At 32.8% G+C, this 16,783-nt stretch overlaps 1 protein-coding gene across 10 annotated transcripts in view; it reads right to left on the reverse strand.

Moving 5' to 3' along the window:
- LOC105344231 (peripheral plasma membrane protein CASK) overlaps positions 1-13,432 on the reverse strand; it is a 77,016-nt gene extending 63,584 nt beyond the window's left edge. For 2 of the 10 annotated variants that reach the window (XM_011451948.4, XM_011451934.4), the window contains exon 1: positions 5,202-5,680. In XM_011451948.4, coding sequence (XP_011450250.2) covers positions 5,202-5,317 — 116 coding nt within the window. In that variant the 5' untranslated portion in view covers positions 5,318-5,680. Of the gene's footprint in view, positions 1-5,201; positions 5,694-10,206; positions 10,282-10,615; positions 10,687-13,291 lie in introns of those variants that run through there. The other 8 variants (XM_066069931.1, XM_066069933.1, XM_066069932.1 and 5 more) reach the window with 8 other exon arrangements.
- Between the last annotated feature and the right edge of the window lie 3,351 nt (positions 13,433-16,783).

Genomic DNA, 16,783 nt, shown 5'->3' on the forward strand with positions numbered 1-16,783 from the left:
TAAATATTCTTGTCTGCCAACAGAAACCAAAAAGATTTAAGAAAAAATTTTTCAAAGACTTCAGAGCCTCTCTTCCCTTTAATCTCAAAATACAGAAATATGACAGTTCATTGAGGCTGAGATAGCAAATGCAGCTTCCTCCATTTTTTTCAAACAAATAATCATAAGATATTAACTGACGTACTGTGGTTTCATTAATTTTCGTGGGTATCAATTTTCGTGGATTCTCTGAAAACCACATTTTCAAGGATACGTAATTTCGTGGCCAATGATCCAATCAATACAACATGTTAGTTGAAATTGAACTTCAATGAACATTTAATTTCGTGGATCAACTTAACAACGAAATCCACGAAAATTGGTATTCAACGAATATTGATGAAACCACAGTATCATGTATGAGGGCTGTTTGTGCCAGGACTGTATTGTTTCTTGGCTGTTGCATTCCAGTTATCAATTAATAATCAAGAGCATGAGAAAGACTGGAGTTCTGCCATTTTTCCCCTCACAGAGGAATCATACACTAGTCTAGAAATAATGAAAATATAATATTCATGGCACTCACGAACATGGCACTATGATGATCAATGCACGTGAATAATGTTGGTTTCATACTTTAGAATAAATGTTTTTGGTCACAAAGCAACAGTGATATGATGCAATCAGCTAGAATTTATTCATCATTATTATAAACATGTTCCAATGCCATCATTTGAGGATCCTCTTAACATCAAGGAAAAATATTTTTTTGGACATGCAGAAAAATCACTTTGCATTTATTTGTACATTTTGAGTAATATAACCTAAGGAAAACATTCAAAGATAATCAAAAATTCTCTTTAAATTACTAAAATGAGGGAGAATACTTGCAAACAAAGTATTCAATTATTTTTTCTTGGTCTTTGACATATCAATTTGGAGACAAAATATTTCAAAAACTACAGTAAGCAGTTTATATCATATCTTATATCAAAGAACAGAATCGCTTTAGCAGCACAAAAATGCTCTTCATGTAAGAGTTCTTGTAAATTTATAAATCTTTAATCATCAGTTTTCAAACAATAATCAAAGTGCATATTTAACTATTTTAAGTGGAAAACATGAGGATGCGCTATCGGTTTATAAATTTTTTTTTAAAGCAGAAAACACTGGTTTTTTATTAGTTTTGATGCAATCTCAGTTCTAACTTGGAATGAGAAATTCAAAGCTATAATTTGTTGACATTTTCCCCTTTGTCACAACAAAGCCAATCATACTACCAATATGACCTATATGATAGGTTTAGTTTTAGTAAACATAGAAAACCAAGGGCAGATTTTTTAAAGACTTTGTCAAATTTCATTGCTGGTTAGTTTAATAGCCAACTTCCAAACATTCCAGTAATTAAAATCTGCAAACCAGATACCAGGAATGTTTCATTAACTTTATACAACGCCAGAACTCTATGTCCATCTTTTTATGTTTGTATATACACAACATGCAGAATTATTTTCTTAAGCTGTCTTGAATTAGAGACATGCAGATCCTGGTTTGAATTCTATCTGAGACTAATCTCTATTAAATTCTACCGGTACATCATTTCAATACACACATGCATGGGCGAATCAATTCTCTATGGAAACTCCATTAGTTTAAAAATTATTGCTGGTAGTCTGTGAAACCGTATTTCCTGAAGTGAATTGCAAATTAGCCTTATATTGAATTTCACTTGCTATGCAGCTAAATTTTCACTGTTGTTTGCAACGCCAGATTACAAAATTGTACTTTATTTGACTTGCAAAGCAGCAATTTGTAACTGTATTGACATGGTTTAATAGAGCCAAACCTGGAGTCTGGTCCATTACTCCCAAATTAATGTCTAGCATCAGTTTCATGACTTTTTTTGTTTTATTTGCTAAGATCCTTTAGAAACTTTGGCTAGACAAAATAAAATCTATTTTACAAAGTGATAGTTGTCCCTAAGTGACAAAAGTATCGTACATGATTATAAGACGAGAGAAGTTTGGCTCTCTGGAGAAAACCACTTGACGAGTTTTTTTTCTGTTTTGTTTTCAGCTGTTTTCTTTTTGACTCCCAAACAATTACAAGGAGGGCATAAATTGCTATAAACAATTACCATCTGGAGATGACGTTCAGGAAAGACAATAATTCAGGGCTAACCCAATCAATGGTAAGATGGTCATTGGCACACAAAATTAGCCTTACACAGGAATCATTAATTCCGTCAAGATTCATCTTGGACGTGATCAAACAATGAACTTTTGATCTCTCCCAGAAAAGGTCTTTGTCACTGTTGTTTTAACATGGCTATAAAAGATAAAATAAGGATTTCAGATAAAAAAAAAAAAATTCAGACAGAAAAAACTTGGAGAGGGGGGATGGTTGTTATATGTGTGTACATAGGCTTGTGGCCTTATAAATTTGATAAATTTGAAAGTACATTTGCCAATCAAGAGTAAAATGTAGGCATAAAAAAATTTCTACATTACATTTGAGGTGGTATGGTAGACTTCCATGATGTGACGTATTGTTTATCGAAATACAATGTAAACAATAAAATGAAGTGTAATTAAATATTTTAAAGTAGTTTCTTTCCCATTATTGTCACCTAACAGCATAGCGCAGTGGGTCAGAGGGTTTACTATGAAACTGTAATTCATATGAGTTCAAATCCAGCTCGGCATTTTACAATTTTTACCTCTCCAAATACTTTTAAAAGCTATTTTTTGGTTAAATACATGTATTGTAAAATTTGAAAATTCTAAAATGGTGAAAGTATTCCATTTATAATGTACTTTAATCCACATTAATATTGACAGATGTCCCATACCACCTTAACGGAGCAAACTGTATAACTATGGTGAAGAAAAAAAATTAAACCCACACTTGTTTCCCATGATGCAATATCTCAGGTCATCGATGGTGATATGTCCTTTAGTTCTGATTTCTGATTGTCACATCCATTTGCCAACCAAATGCCAGTGGAACATTTTGTTCATCAGACCAGACATTTACACAAATGGCCATCAGTGATGGCTACCCACACAATATTGAGAGAGCATGAGCCAGAGGACTGGGAAAAAGATATGAGAAGGGGTCTGCCATTAGAGAAATGTATTTATAATATTTCCATTCCATATTGCTGCAGACATTTTTTTTTCCCCTTAGACGACCAGACACCGTTCAGCCAGCCAACTGCAAATTTACATGGACATATGACCTTCCATTTTCCGACAATATGCTTCTGGCACACTTTGTATCAATAGGAAAGAAGATATAACTATTTCAGCATTTTACAAATTGATTTGCTGGCCTTCACAAAAAGAATGCAATCTGTGGAATTGTTATTTTCTTTTATCTTCAAAATCAAGAGATACTAGCTCTGGTATTAAGGATATTTGTGTGAGCATATTTAAGTCATATAAAAATGATGTGACATTAAAGTGATGGCTCTAAGAGTGTTCAGTTGCATGGGAAATTACAAATGGCAATGTAAAAAAAAAGAAAAACAAAACATGCTTCTTTATCCCTTTTAGCAAGCAGTGGTTTTTTTCCCCAACGATTTGCCCTGATGCACAGAAGTCACTAATGTTTGACCCTGCAGTGCTGAGAGACTGAATGTTTCAGCAGATTGAAACTGTTCTCCTATCATTAAAACTGTTTTATGGCCATCACTCCAAGACAGAACATGGAAAGCTGAACAATACAGTGTTCTTGGAGACATTAAATGCAGATCCATATTGGATTGAAATTTTCAAATGTGACCTTTTATTAACCCAGTTCCTGTCCTTTTCTTTCTTTTTAAGCACAGTAAAGTTATTTCTTTAAAATTCAACACATACCAGATCCTCCAAATTTGTCTATCATTTGATGGATATCAGAGAGAGAGAGAGAGAGAGAGAGAGAGAGAGAGAGAGAGAGAGAGAGAGAGAGAGAGAGAGAGAGAGAGAGAGAGAGAGAGGGGGAGGAGTGGGGGGGTGGAGACTTAGAAAAATAGCAAAAACATATAGTTACCGCTGGAGCATGTACCGTAACTGGGTATTATGTTTTATATTTGTTAACATTAAAGTCATTTGCAGAAGCAATTCAATAAGGATAAGTACTGTGAACAAAAATTGTAATAAAAAAGGAAAGGAAAAGTAAGTCTTTCAAATAGACTTAAAATACTTTCTGCAACTGTTTTTCTGATTAATTGAAAGAAAAGACCATTTTATTTAAATCCATTGCATTTACTACAGCAATGACAATACCTTCCACTGAATATAAGTATAAAAGTACATACTCAAATTCAACTTCATTTCCCCTATCATTGTCGTATATAGAGCATATCTATATTACCCAAACCATTCAGAGGTAATAACTGAAAAATTAAAAATTCCAAAGAAATCAATGAATCAATCCATCTTGACCAATTTCTATAATTGTGCAATTCTTATTACTGAACGGTAATAAAATCAAAATATTGAGACTTTATTAGATTGGTATACCCATGACTGTCTGTCAGAACTTTCACAGACATTTGTTACTTATTGATTCAAAGTCTTAGAAGTACATGAAATTCCTTTTCTTTTTTTTAATCTTACATCCTACTCTCCCTTACAACATTATTTTCTTTATCTGACTTAGGATTAGTCACACTAAGAGTGTCAGATTGGAATGATTTTTTCTCCCTTATACAAACAGAACACAAAAAATACAAAAAAACAACATAATAATAACATATGGACGGCTCTAGAGAGATTCAGACTCGTATCACTACCGCCTGTTTACATAGGAGATGAGAGAGCTGCATGGAGAGGGTAAATATAGTCCCAACAACGGCACCATTTCTTCACACCCCTTTACAAAAGATCCAGATTCTTTCATTGCAAGTTAACGTGCATTCACTGCACATTAAAATGATTCTTCACAATATTTGCTGTTTTACAATGTACAATGCTTTTTAAAAACCCAATGAATACAAATTATCTTCAAAGTCTTGTGTGTACTGTGGCTATAATAAACCTTTGTATTCTTGTGATCCTACTAACAAGAAAAATCCTACTTCCTAAACAAATATCATTCAACTGCAATTGATCGAATAAAATATAACCAGTAATAAAAAAGTTTAATTTCTCATTGACGTTTTCTCCCAGCCAGCCAAGGCAGTACATGAACTGTTAGACTAGCTTTTTAAAAGTGAAATACTGATCAGAACTTACCCGAGGGAGTAATGCAAGTGCTCCGAACAGCTACAGGGGGGTGGGGAAATAAATTGAAGACTGGGCAGGTTTGAGAACCAATCCAGTACCATAATCCCTGGTCTTCGAAGTTTCATAAAAATTCACTTCACACACAGTAAATCACTAATGTCAACAAATTCAAATTGAAAAACTTATATGGTCCAGCAAGTCCATATGTTTTCGGTGTGCTTATATTTTTGTATTTCCTCAGGGCCGACCAAAAAAAAATAAATATCAGCACCACTTTTACTAAAAGTACTACGAATCAGTTCCCCCACAATCTGGTAAAAATTTCCATTAAGAAGGCGATATTTGGGCACTTTTTGATGAATTAATTTGCACCAAGCAGTGCATGTAATGGTGTTTTTCCCTGCTGGATCTCATTCTGTGATGATCGATGTCTCTCCAGAAAGCCATTCCTTCACAAGGAATACATATATATAAATACATACATACAACCTTTTCATTGAAAAGAAAAAAAATAAAGGAACAGTGATCAAATATTTATGAAATAATTGAACTATGACAATTTTCTCCAGCAGTGTAGATAATGAGGGAATAATGTACGTGCCTCTACGAGCTAAATCAATATCCCTCCTGAGTCTTTTGATAATGGTAAGTTTTTCAATCAAGTAATGTCTATATATCTCAACAGCATGTTACAACTTTCACTAATTTTTAAATCAACTTCTCCAGGATATTTTTTCACTGACCAAATTCTTTCACTAGTGAACCGTTTCTACAGCACTCTTTTAAATTGGCTCGACATCATGCTGCACTTCTTAATTTACAAACTGTTGAGAAATGTGATCTTTTTTCTACCACAGTTAACAGTTGATAATTAATCCAATTCAGCATGAACTGTATAGTCACAAATATGGTAGAAATGGTTGGCCATCTTATAGCTTTACCACTCAAATCCAACAGATACCTATCCACATCAGGCTTTTTTTCTCTCCTCCTTCTCGATCAGCATGAGCTTTCTGGACTTAACATGAGACACTCAGCCATAATGACCAACAAGAACAAAGCTTGTAATCTATTTTATGGAGAAGGCATTCAACTACCGGTATCTTTAGGCAGGCTTCTTTAATTTTTTTCCCTTTTCTCTCTTTCTCACTCCACAGGTTTTTGAAGACGGACACTTTTTAAATACAGATTTTGCGGCTGATAGCTGTATGATAGAGGACATGCAATGTAGCATAGATACGAACAAGGCAGAAGTAATTAATTATGAATACCTATATCCATTGCATGGAATCAAGATCATAGGATTACAGATTAGCAATCATTATCTGTGATCGCCCAATAAGAGAGTCTTCAGCATCAATGATCAGTTAGTTTTACAAAGTCAGATCGACTTGCAGGGGGCTTCCTTTGATTGAGACACACGCCATAAGTTTATCAATATCAGTTATTTGTAATGTTGATGTTGGCCAAGGACCACATCTTCCCGTAATATACCCATCTCTTTCTCTCCCTCTCCCTCTTATTCTGTGATTACTGCACCATTCCTTCACTAATGAACTCATTCAACCTGGCTAATCTTGTTGAGAATGAGCAAATACAGATCTCCAATCCCTTTTTTTTTTTACCCTTAACATTTTTAAAATTATGAGTATGTACATGTGCTTCTCTTTCCACCCCTTTGAGACACTTGTGGCAAATTGTCACTTTATCACATTTTAAGACATTTTTTTTATTTAAGGACACACACAATATCTCAGCAGGTATTGAATTTATCTTGCTTGAGAGATAATCAAAATGGAACACAAAAATATAAAGCATTATTGCACCTCTATTTTTTGGCCTATATCAGAAAACCAGATTTAAGAGGGCGCAATGGTTGTGGCTTTTTTTTTTTTTAGACTGTCATGATCTCCTTTAAAAGAAAAGCTCTATATAAAAATATACGAAAATCCCAAAAATCAAAAGGCGAAATAAATGGATTTTATTTTACTAAATAATAGTTTATAGCTAAACAAATCATATCTTAAAAATTTAACATAGATCTTATAGTTAATTTGTTGACCATTCAGCTTCTCTAAAACATGTTCGAAACTAGAAATCGTCACAACTGCTACTAAATCTATAGTGCTAATAAGTTTTCAAAACCTTTTTTTTTAATTTGCAAATGGCTCAATGACGCCAAATATCTGCAACATTGAATTTCCGCAAACAAATACTAAAGTAGTCATTTTTATTCAATTCACACAGAAAAAAAACACTGGTATGCAGCAATAAATAGATTACTCGGTAAGTTTCCAGATATCCATTGCAGTAGTATCTATCATTAACTTCAAACTTGGTTCAGAGTATTACGAATAACAATATTGTCATTGTGTAGCATCACTGTCATAGTTCTCTCAGAATCTCAGACAGACCTGCAGCAATTGTCTAACCTGATGGTTTGGTATCTCTGATGGTGTTAGCAGTGGAAAGTGGTAGGTTTGGAAGGGAGGGGTGTAAAGTCATGTGACAAGGATTCTGGGGACATAATACTGATATAAAGGAAGAAAAGGGGTAGTTCTTTATTGGGGGAGTATTGTTGGCAATCTTTTAATATTTGGGTCCAATAATTAAACCCCTTTACAACCATTGTAAAGGGGTCTAATGTTGGGGCCCAAAAAGAGAGGTCCCTATTATACACTAGTGCATATTATATTCGGCAAATTATGGTAATCAACATGCAAACTTGGTTACTTAAGAAAGGACATATAATTTTATTCATACACATTTCAATACTGTTTCCTTATTTAGAGGCCATTAAAACATGTATAGCATAAAAAAATCTTCACTTTAATAGGTAAGTGATTTTTTCTGGGATACATTCTCCTTATACATTATCCTGCTTCTATCACATTTCAATCTTGTCTGCAGCTTTAATGCACCTGCATACCCGGTAAATGTGTGGGAATTTTATCTTAATTTTTCCTTTTTCTATTGAGAAATGGCAGCAATGCATTTTTCATTTAAATCATCCTGGTTAGCCAGAAATATAAGGGGAAAAAAACCCTGTGGAACTCCATCCTGATTGTGTATTATCATTATAATCTGAATTATCAATACTCTGCCATTTTCTCGGTTCCACTATATAATATCACTGATAAGCATCTGCTAATTGAATATTGGTGATATATGGATTTCACAAATAATGAAGAAAATGAGCCATTTTCAAGCAAAGGCTATTTAAGTAGATAACTATATAAGGGGGATAGAGGGCTTAATTGGTCAACTCTAGGGGTCATATATTTTTTGTGAGCTCTAATAAATAAGGGAGGTAACTTTTACATGTCTGGCATCTATGTATCCGATATGATGGACCTGGTTATTAGAAAAAATGGCAGTTAATATATATTTCTTTTCCCTCAGACTGAAATGTCACACTTTCATTGGTTTAAACACGACATGTGACTGCCATCTCTATGTCTGTCTGGTGAGATAAATATGGTGAAGCCTCCCCATCTATGAGATTGATCAACCCGCTATATTTTTGTAGTCAGTCATAACTAATAATATTTTTCTAGACAACTATAGGATTAAAATTTTTAAAATCTACATGTATTACTGTGGATTCATTCAAATTCATTGTGGCTTGATTTTTGTGGTACATATATTCGTGGGTAGCACTCCCCCATTAATGTATGTCCTCAAATCAAGTTTAGAGAGAGTTATAGATCTTTTTAACTGAAACTGAAAACCAACGCACTCATGAAAATACATCCCCATGAATAAGCAAAAAACCCACAAACCAAGAAAATCGGCCCCCAAAAATTTAAATTTTAATGATTCTACAGTACTGTACACATTCATTTTAATGTTCCCATTTAACATGAGCTGCATTCTGCCATAATAACCCAGGGTCTCCTTTCTATCACTTTTTGACTATTTTAAAAATATGTATGCATGCCTATCAGAAAAGAACAGCAAAATCTACGTAAGGATTTCTTCATTGATATATCCCGTATTTTATCTAAATTAAAAAAAATTTTATAGGGATTTATAATGGGAATTTTTTTGGAGTTAATTCAGAATTTCTTATGAAATCTTCCACAATTCATTTATAAGCATTACTATTCAGGTACTTTCAAGTTGTTTCCAATGCAAAATCCATGTAGACTTTCTATTTATAAGCAATGAAGATAAATGGGTGTTCTAAAACAGAAATCATTTTAGTGAATGAATCTAGTTTGGGTACCATGATATTTATGATAATTGAAAAGTAAAATAAAAGTATAGAAAAAAGAAACTTGGGACACAATTAATGGACAAAATTAATACAGGGCTAATTCAATAGAGAGTTCTCTTTCTTCATGTATACAACTCTGTCGGGGCAAATTGAAAACATCTAGGACCAAATCTTGTAAAATAAGATTTGACAAAAAATCACCTTATATAAAGAATTCGCTAGCCAAGGGTTTATGATCCACTCAACTCCTCTACAAGAGCGGGGTGGATCATAAAGAACGGTAGCATATACACTTTCCACATCATGAGCCTTACACATCATGCACATGCTCTAAATGTACATTAATTAGCACACAAAAATTAAGAGTACTTAACGTAATTAAATTCTTTAGATAATCGACATTATCAAAACCATAAGCTATGAATTTGCTATCTTTAATAAACATGACTGATGAAAACTAGCAACTTTGTCGGAAAAGTTTTTGAAAGTGTTTTCTATTACATACTAAGGAAGAGACTTCGGATATGATTTTAAATATGTTTATGTTACAATCATAAAGTATTGGGTTTCTGAATCAGGCAACAGCAATTCGAAATTATAGCAGACAAGATCTAGCACAGTATGTGCTATAAATTTTGATGATTGCTAAAATTTAATATAATTAATTTAAGGTACATGACCTGCTTAGCAAACAGAAGTGGAGGGGAGAGATACACCTAAGCAGATGTTAAACTTCTACAACAGATGGATGGACAAACACACAGACAGAGTGTGTGGCAACTCGCCTTAACTTACTTGCCAATGGTCTCCCAGATGTCATAAACATCATCAAATAGCACTTCTTCATCCGACATCTTGGATCACTGGAATCTACAAAAAAAAAAACAACAACAATTATTACGGCTGCATTTAAAAGTAATTTAATATACGTTCATAAATTTTTGTATGCAGAAATCAAGTGTTGACTTTTTGCATGGACAGATTTTTTTCAGCTCCATGTTCATTGTAAACAAAATAAAAATCAACATATTAAGATTATAAAAAATGGATTGAAATTGAAATCAGCTTTTCCCACTGACAAATACAAAACATTACATTTATAATATTCCTAGGTTTGTAACCCACTCCTTCTATTATTTTATTTCTAGTGTGGAAAATTATTGATTAGCGAGAGAAATAACAAACCACTGGGGGTAATAATTACCCGGTACCTGTATCACCAGCCCAGAGAGAAATACACCATGTGATTGCCGTGTTTTACATAATGTAACACATTCAACGAGGAACAATAAGTGCGTACATGCTTACGAATAAATTATTCTGACTAAAACAAGACTACTTTCCACACAAAAGTACAAGTATCAGTACTTAGAAAAGACAAATCAGGAAGAGAATTTTTATACTGCTCAAATGTGTATTGAATGCAACAGGAAAAGCATTTTATAAAACACTTCCAATCTCATCTTTCCTATATTCTGTCCCAGGTTACCGATTCCCTCACTTTTTAACCTGACAAGCTAGAGGGTGCGTTTCAAGGAAGAAATCTTGAGATTTTTAAAATTATTGAATGAACTTTGTTTAAACACAGAAGTATTTATAGATATCAAATAATTAAGCAAAAATGTACCAGGTAGTGCGAGGATACCTTGAAACTGAGTTTAGCCCTGCATGGCTATAAAAATTCTGACTTTCGGCTTGCCTATTAACATTTGGTGGGTTTTTTTAAATGTTACAGACAACACTAAACTGTAATGCCTAAAAGTTAAATTCACATATTGCAGAGTGTGATAAAAATCAATCAGCAATATAGCTGTTTTATTGACCTCGCTCACTATCCTATCTGATGATTAACCCCAAATAACTCGGTCTTCATTGATATTTTTGTTCTAGGGTGCAACAGGTGACTGATAATAGTCCCCGATACGCAACACATTTTGTTGTTACTAGCCCTGTACATATCTAGAGAGATTGATGAAAGACTAAAGAACTTTTTAGTCCAAAGGTCTCGTTCATTTTTAAGTAGAGTCAAGATTAAGAATTTAAGTCTCAAAGTATTCAATTTATGCATAACTGTCTACATTTAAACACTTTGTTATTAGAACAAACTGTATACAGGGAAATATTCGTCCCCATTTTATTTTTGCTCCTTTTTGTCAGCGGGCGAATTGAGGACTGAGCAAATTCATATATCTCAAATTATCTCTCTTTAAACACAACTTTGGCTAAGCAAATTCAAGACGAGCGCACAGTCATTTGCAGGTGAAAAAGGGCAAAAATAAAACACAGGGTAAAATAAACCCTGTAAACAGTATCAAAATTTAGCAGATATACACCTGTATCAAAAATGTATATACCAGTAGTTATGAAGACAAGTAATATCAAGAATTTCAGAAATAAATACAAAAGTTCTGTGGCATAATATTCATTTATGTCAGGTTGATTAAGCTTATACATGTACATAAATATCTCTTTTCATTTTCTGGATAAACATACTCTGAAACATCAGGTGATGAGTGGGAAAAGATGATTCAGAATTACATATGCTTTAAGCTTTATCTCTTTAAATGACAAACATTACAAAGTCCAAGAGCATCTGTTGGTCGGAAAAGTCAGTACACATTACTCAGTGTAAAATAAATTGCGAAGAAATTTTACCACAGATAACTCTACCGGCATTAACAATTTTCTCTGTTTATCAAAAGGAGCTTCTGGCTTGTGAATTAGGAAAAATCATCTTGGTTATGAAAATAGGGAAAACTGGCATCATTCTAAATTAAATTGATTATTTTCAAAAAGCTTTTTTTTTATAAATTGTATTAGTTTTTCAGAGTTCTTCTCCTTTACTCTTTAAAATCATAAACAATTCTTTTAGGGTGTTTGGATGTTTTTTTTATGGGGGATCAAGGCATGGGCCTAAAAACATGGGGGTAGAGACTCAATTGGGGAAAAATCATTATGTTTGCAAGGGGATGGGTCAAAATTTAAACCTAAATTTGCTTAAGAAAAATCACTGTTCAAAATTGTCGTGGATTATCCATTAATTGATATGGGTTTTTTTCTCTGATTAAATAATGACATGTTTGGATATGGTACATAATGTACATGTAGGTCTGCCCATTAGGGTTAATGAAGGTAATACATGTATCCCAAATTATTCAAAGTAAACAAAATAGTTAGTAGTGTATCAAACTATGATAAACATCTCCACAACAATGCTTACTTTTTATCATAAAAGAGTTGAATAGAGTGATGTTTATCATATGTTCTTTCCCTAGTCATGCCTTGAGCATTCATCATCAGCAGGACTTTGATTGTATCACTGGTAGTTTATGTTGTCTATCATTGTAATGTATATTGTCACTTAATAGTTTGGTTTGATTTTTATTCGTTACTCAATGACACACAGAGACTATCATTAATGTTAAATGCCATTATCAATATTCATTGTCAAATCATTTAGTCGTGGAGAACATTAGATTCCAATATTGTAATGTGTACATACAAATAAAGTAAATAAACTAAAATCAATGAAAATAACCAATAACATTGTTTTGAAAAAAAAGTAGTTATCATAATAATAACCCAAGTTCAAACATTTTTACGTAAAAAAAACAAGAGAAAATTCGGTCGTGATTAAAATAGGCGTGTAAAAAGATAACAGTATTTGTTTACATTTTTTCTACAGACTTCCAAGAATAAAGGTCGACAGAGTATGTTTAATGGAGCGATATCCTATATTTCTGAATTGTTAGTAATATTACTGGAAAAAGAGATAAGCAACATCATTAACATGCTGACAAATTGGGTCAAACTCCAACATTAAACTTTTTGCCACTTTTGGTTTAAACAGAGATAAATAGCCAATACAAATCGTAATTACCTCAATCGGACCGTTCTTTATATTGCCATTGCTTAATATTGCATGATTGGTCTTGGTCTTACCATAAAACACGGTACTTTAAGCCTAATTAAACTTTTTCAAAAACCTCTGTTGACATTTCAAATTTAGACAATTTGATCGTTAAACGATTCGTTTAACCGGTTTCTGTTTTTCTGATTTTATCAATCAGAAAATTTGAATGTAACCACACGAAAAATAAAAATGATATAAAAATCTACAGCATTACAAATATATTTCAATAGAAATAATTAAAAATGTCTATTACAAAACGTTTTATCATATTGATAAAGTTAAGGTGCGCTAGACGGAACATAAATTTACTCTCCGAACCTTCCCGTCAGAACAATTCTAAGAACACCACCAACAGAAAATATGATAATCCATCTGTGGTTTCCTTGTAGTTGTATAAATCTAATAACAATTTTTTCATTAGTAATGAATTTCCTTACACTATTATAAAGATAGAACAGTAAAACTTCATAATTCAATTATCTCTTATTTATTTTCATGATGAACCTCTACCCCCCCCCCTACGCCATTGGTGTCCCTTGTTGACAACCCTCCCCCCAACCTGAACATGATTTAGTTAATTTTTTTGACCACCCTGCCAACCTAGGTTAGTTCGATCAGCTGTTGCCACACCCCATGTACTTTGCGTGTCCATTTAATTGGTATAAGGATGGTAGCTTTTACGACAATGGCGATTTAATATATGTGGTATTAATTGAGTCAAAATGTTTCTAACAAAGAACTATATATGATAAGAGTTAAATTTGGCCCCCATAATTCGCCATTTTTTAAGTGTTTCGGGTACAGTAAAATGTTAACTAATTTTTTAGAAGAGTTGATATAAAATATATTTTTCATCTATTTATTTGATTTATTTGCATTTACCGGCAGTATATGACGTCAGAAGTGACGCCATTTCTATAATTCAATCAAAATCAACCAAAAATTGACATTTTTTTTTATCTATTTACGAATGGGAAATGTAGAGCGCATGCTTGAACAAGGAACATTTTTTTGTCACTTATTAGTCTTGGCTAGATACATCTCTGATTAAAATATTTTATTTGTTCAAGAATGTGCTCTATGTTTTCGGAAGGAAAAACTGCTTGAAAACAAGCTGTTTTAGGCTAAAAATGCAAAATTGGCGGGAAAAGGTTGTCTTTACAATGTCATATTTCTAAATTTTGGGCACTTGAACCAAAATGAATATTATGTAAACACATCACATACATATCTGTACTAAGAAAACAAAGAATGATAGTAAAATGATGATGTTCATTTTAGGGGGCCATTTTAGGCCCTTATCATATATAGTCCTTTCCCTAAAAAAACCACCCAAACAAACAAAGAACAAGATAAAATGTTAACAACACTTTACATAACTGGCTGGGGTCACACTTGTATTGCCGTCCGTTACTTCTCCGTTTTCTTCACAGGGGCCAAGCCCGTTTTAACATTAATTTCAATGTTATGGTTACATTGAAATTAATGTTAAAACGGGCTTGGTCCCTGTGGTTTTCTTCTTGTCTGATTCTTTTTATACATACATTGATTCATGCAATTGAATACATATACTAAAAAATATGAAGTGGGGTATGATTGTGCATGGATTGGCACTTAATGTCGTGACTTTTAAGAATTATATTAACACCAACATACCCCCCCCCCCCCCCCAACCCATCCCGAAAAAAAGGAAAAGAAAATCGCCCAAAACGTAATTTTTAATACAAAACTTTCTCGAAAAATAATTAACCACTAAAATATAAATAATATGTTTAATCAAACAGGGACCATTGCCAAGGACAAAAAATGAAAAAGAATTGGTTTTAGCTTTTTTTCCATGACCGTGGATTGGTTTTCTTTCGGGACTTTTTTGCAGTGATAAATTATCTTTTCTTTTTTATATATTTAAAACAGGACTGTTCTTTCCGCTTGTATATGTCTATCATATCTATCTATGTACATTTAGAACCATTTTAACAAGAGCTTGAACTTTGGGTAGTTGTGTCAAACAGCAATGTGATGTAGGCCTGTCTATTTCATTGCTGGCCACTCAGCCATTGCTCATTGAAATCAACAAGATTTGTCTTACTTTTGAGCCAAGACTATACGCAAATGGTGCATATTTCGCTTGAAACCGCGTCATTTTTTAACTTGTTTTTGACGCAGGAAATAGATAGCTTCGTCCAACCGAAAGTCCAAGGTCTTGTTATAATGGTTCTAAGAGATTAAATTATAATACTATAAATGGCTTAAATGTAATATTTGATATACAGGGTGTTCCAGAATATCTGATATCATTTAGAATTCGTATAAACTAAACAATATTTGGTCAAAATTTGTAAATTGTGGTTCAAATGAAAGTAAGATCATTTGATAATTTTCCACATAAAAGATCGGAGAAAAACTACTTTTCTTTTAATAATGATGTCACTAAAATTCTCATATTTCTTTGGTTGATTTGAAATTTCTTCGAAATAAATCTTGCGTGAGACCAGGCATCGCCCGTTTTGTAACTGTTTTATCAAACAGTCTCCAGTTATATAGTTATAAAATTATGCAAAAGAATACCCTTGGGAACAAAAATCCAACGAACAACAGATTCTATGAAATGTGAAAAAAGGAACACTTAATATACACAGTGGTTATTGTTAGAAATTTTACTCAAGCATAGTTCTTTAACGTCATATATGATATACATGTAATTGAATATATAATTTCAGGTCTGGTGCTCTAATCACTGATCCACGAATGCAACAAAATAGTAAGTGTAAAGGATATATGTGACTTTGGCCCCGAGATTACGGACTTAACTTTTCCTATAACAATGGATTTATTAACGTTTATGATTTTACGACATTACGGGAATCTATATTCTATTCTTAGTAGTTTCGTCACGCACGAGTGACTTGACGCGTAGTACAAATAGTTTTCCATGTGTTATTTTGGTCATTGCGACGTTCGTTACAAGATTGTTAGGAGTTGATAGTAACCCTCCATGCCCGCATTATACATTGCACTGCATAATTACATATTTGTCTATATGGTATCACTATGTGATTATTTTATATATACGTTTTGTTTAATAGTGTTATTAAATGCGATCTGGTAACGACCGCACCTATATAACCTATTTCATTTCGTTATTCTTTTTCAAATTAGACAAGAAAAGATTTATTTTCGGAGGAGTGAAACGAGTGAGAAAATAATTAATTGATTTGAACATATCTTATTGTGTAAATTACACAAAAGGATTGGAAACAAGTTCTTACAAAAAAATTCAATTGATAATATACATGTAACGGTATTTCCAATGTGTAGTGGTTCATCACTCAAAATATTTGTTAATTGAAACTGGTTCGTTTTCAAATAGACTTTGACAAATATACGAAGCACAGGCCCACTCTATAAAAAGAAAGACATTAAAATCTAAAAAAAAAAAAAAAAAAAAAAGTGATACAT

This window comes from Magallana gigas, chromosome 8, assembly GCF_963853765.1.
Source record: "Magallana gigas chromosome 8, xbMagGiga1.1, whole genome shotgun sequence".
NCBI lineage: Eukaryota > Metazoa > Mollusca > Bivalvia > Ostreida > Ostreidae > Magallana > Magallana gigas.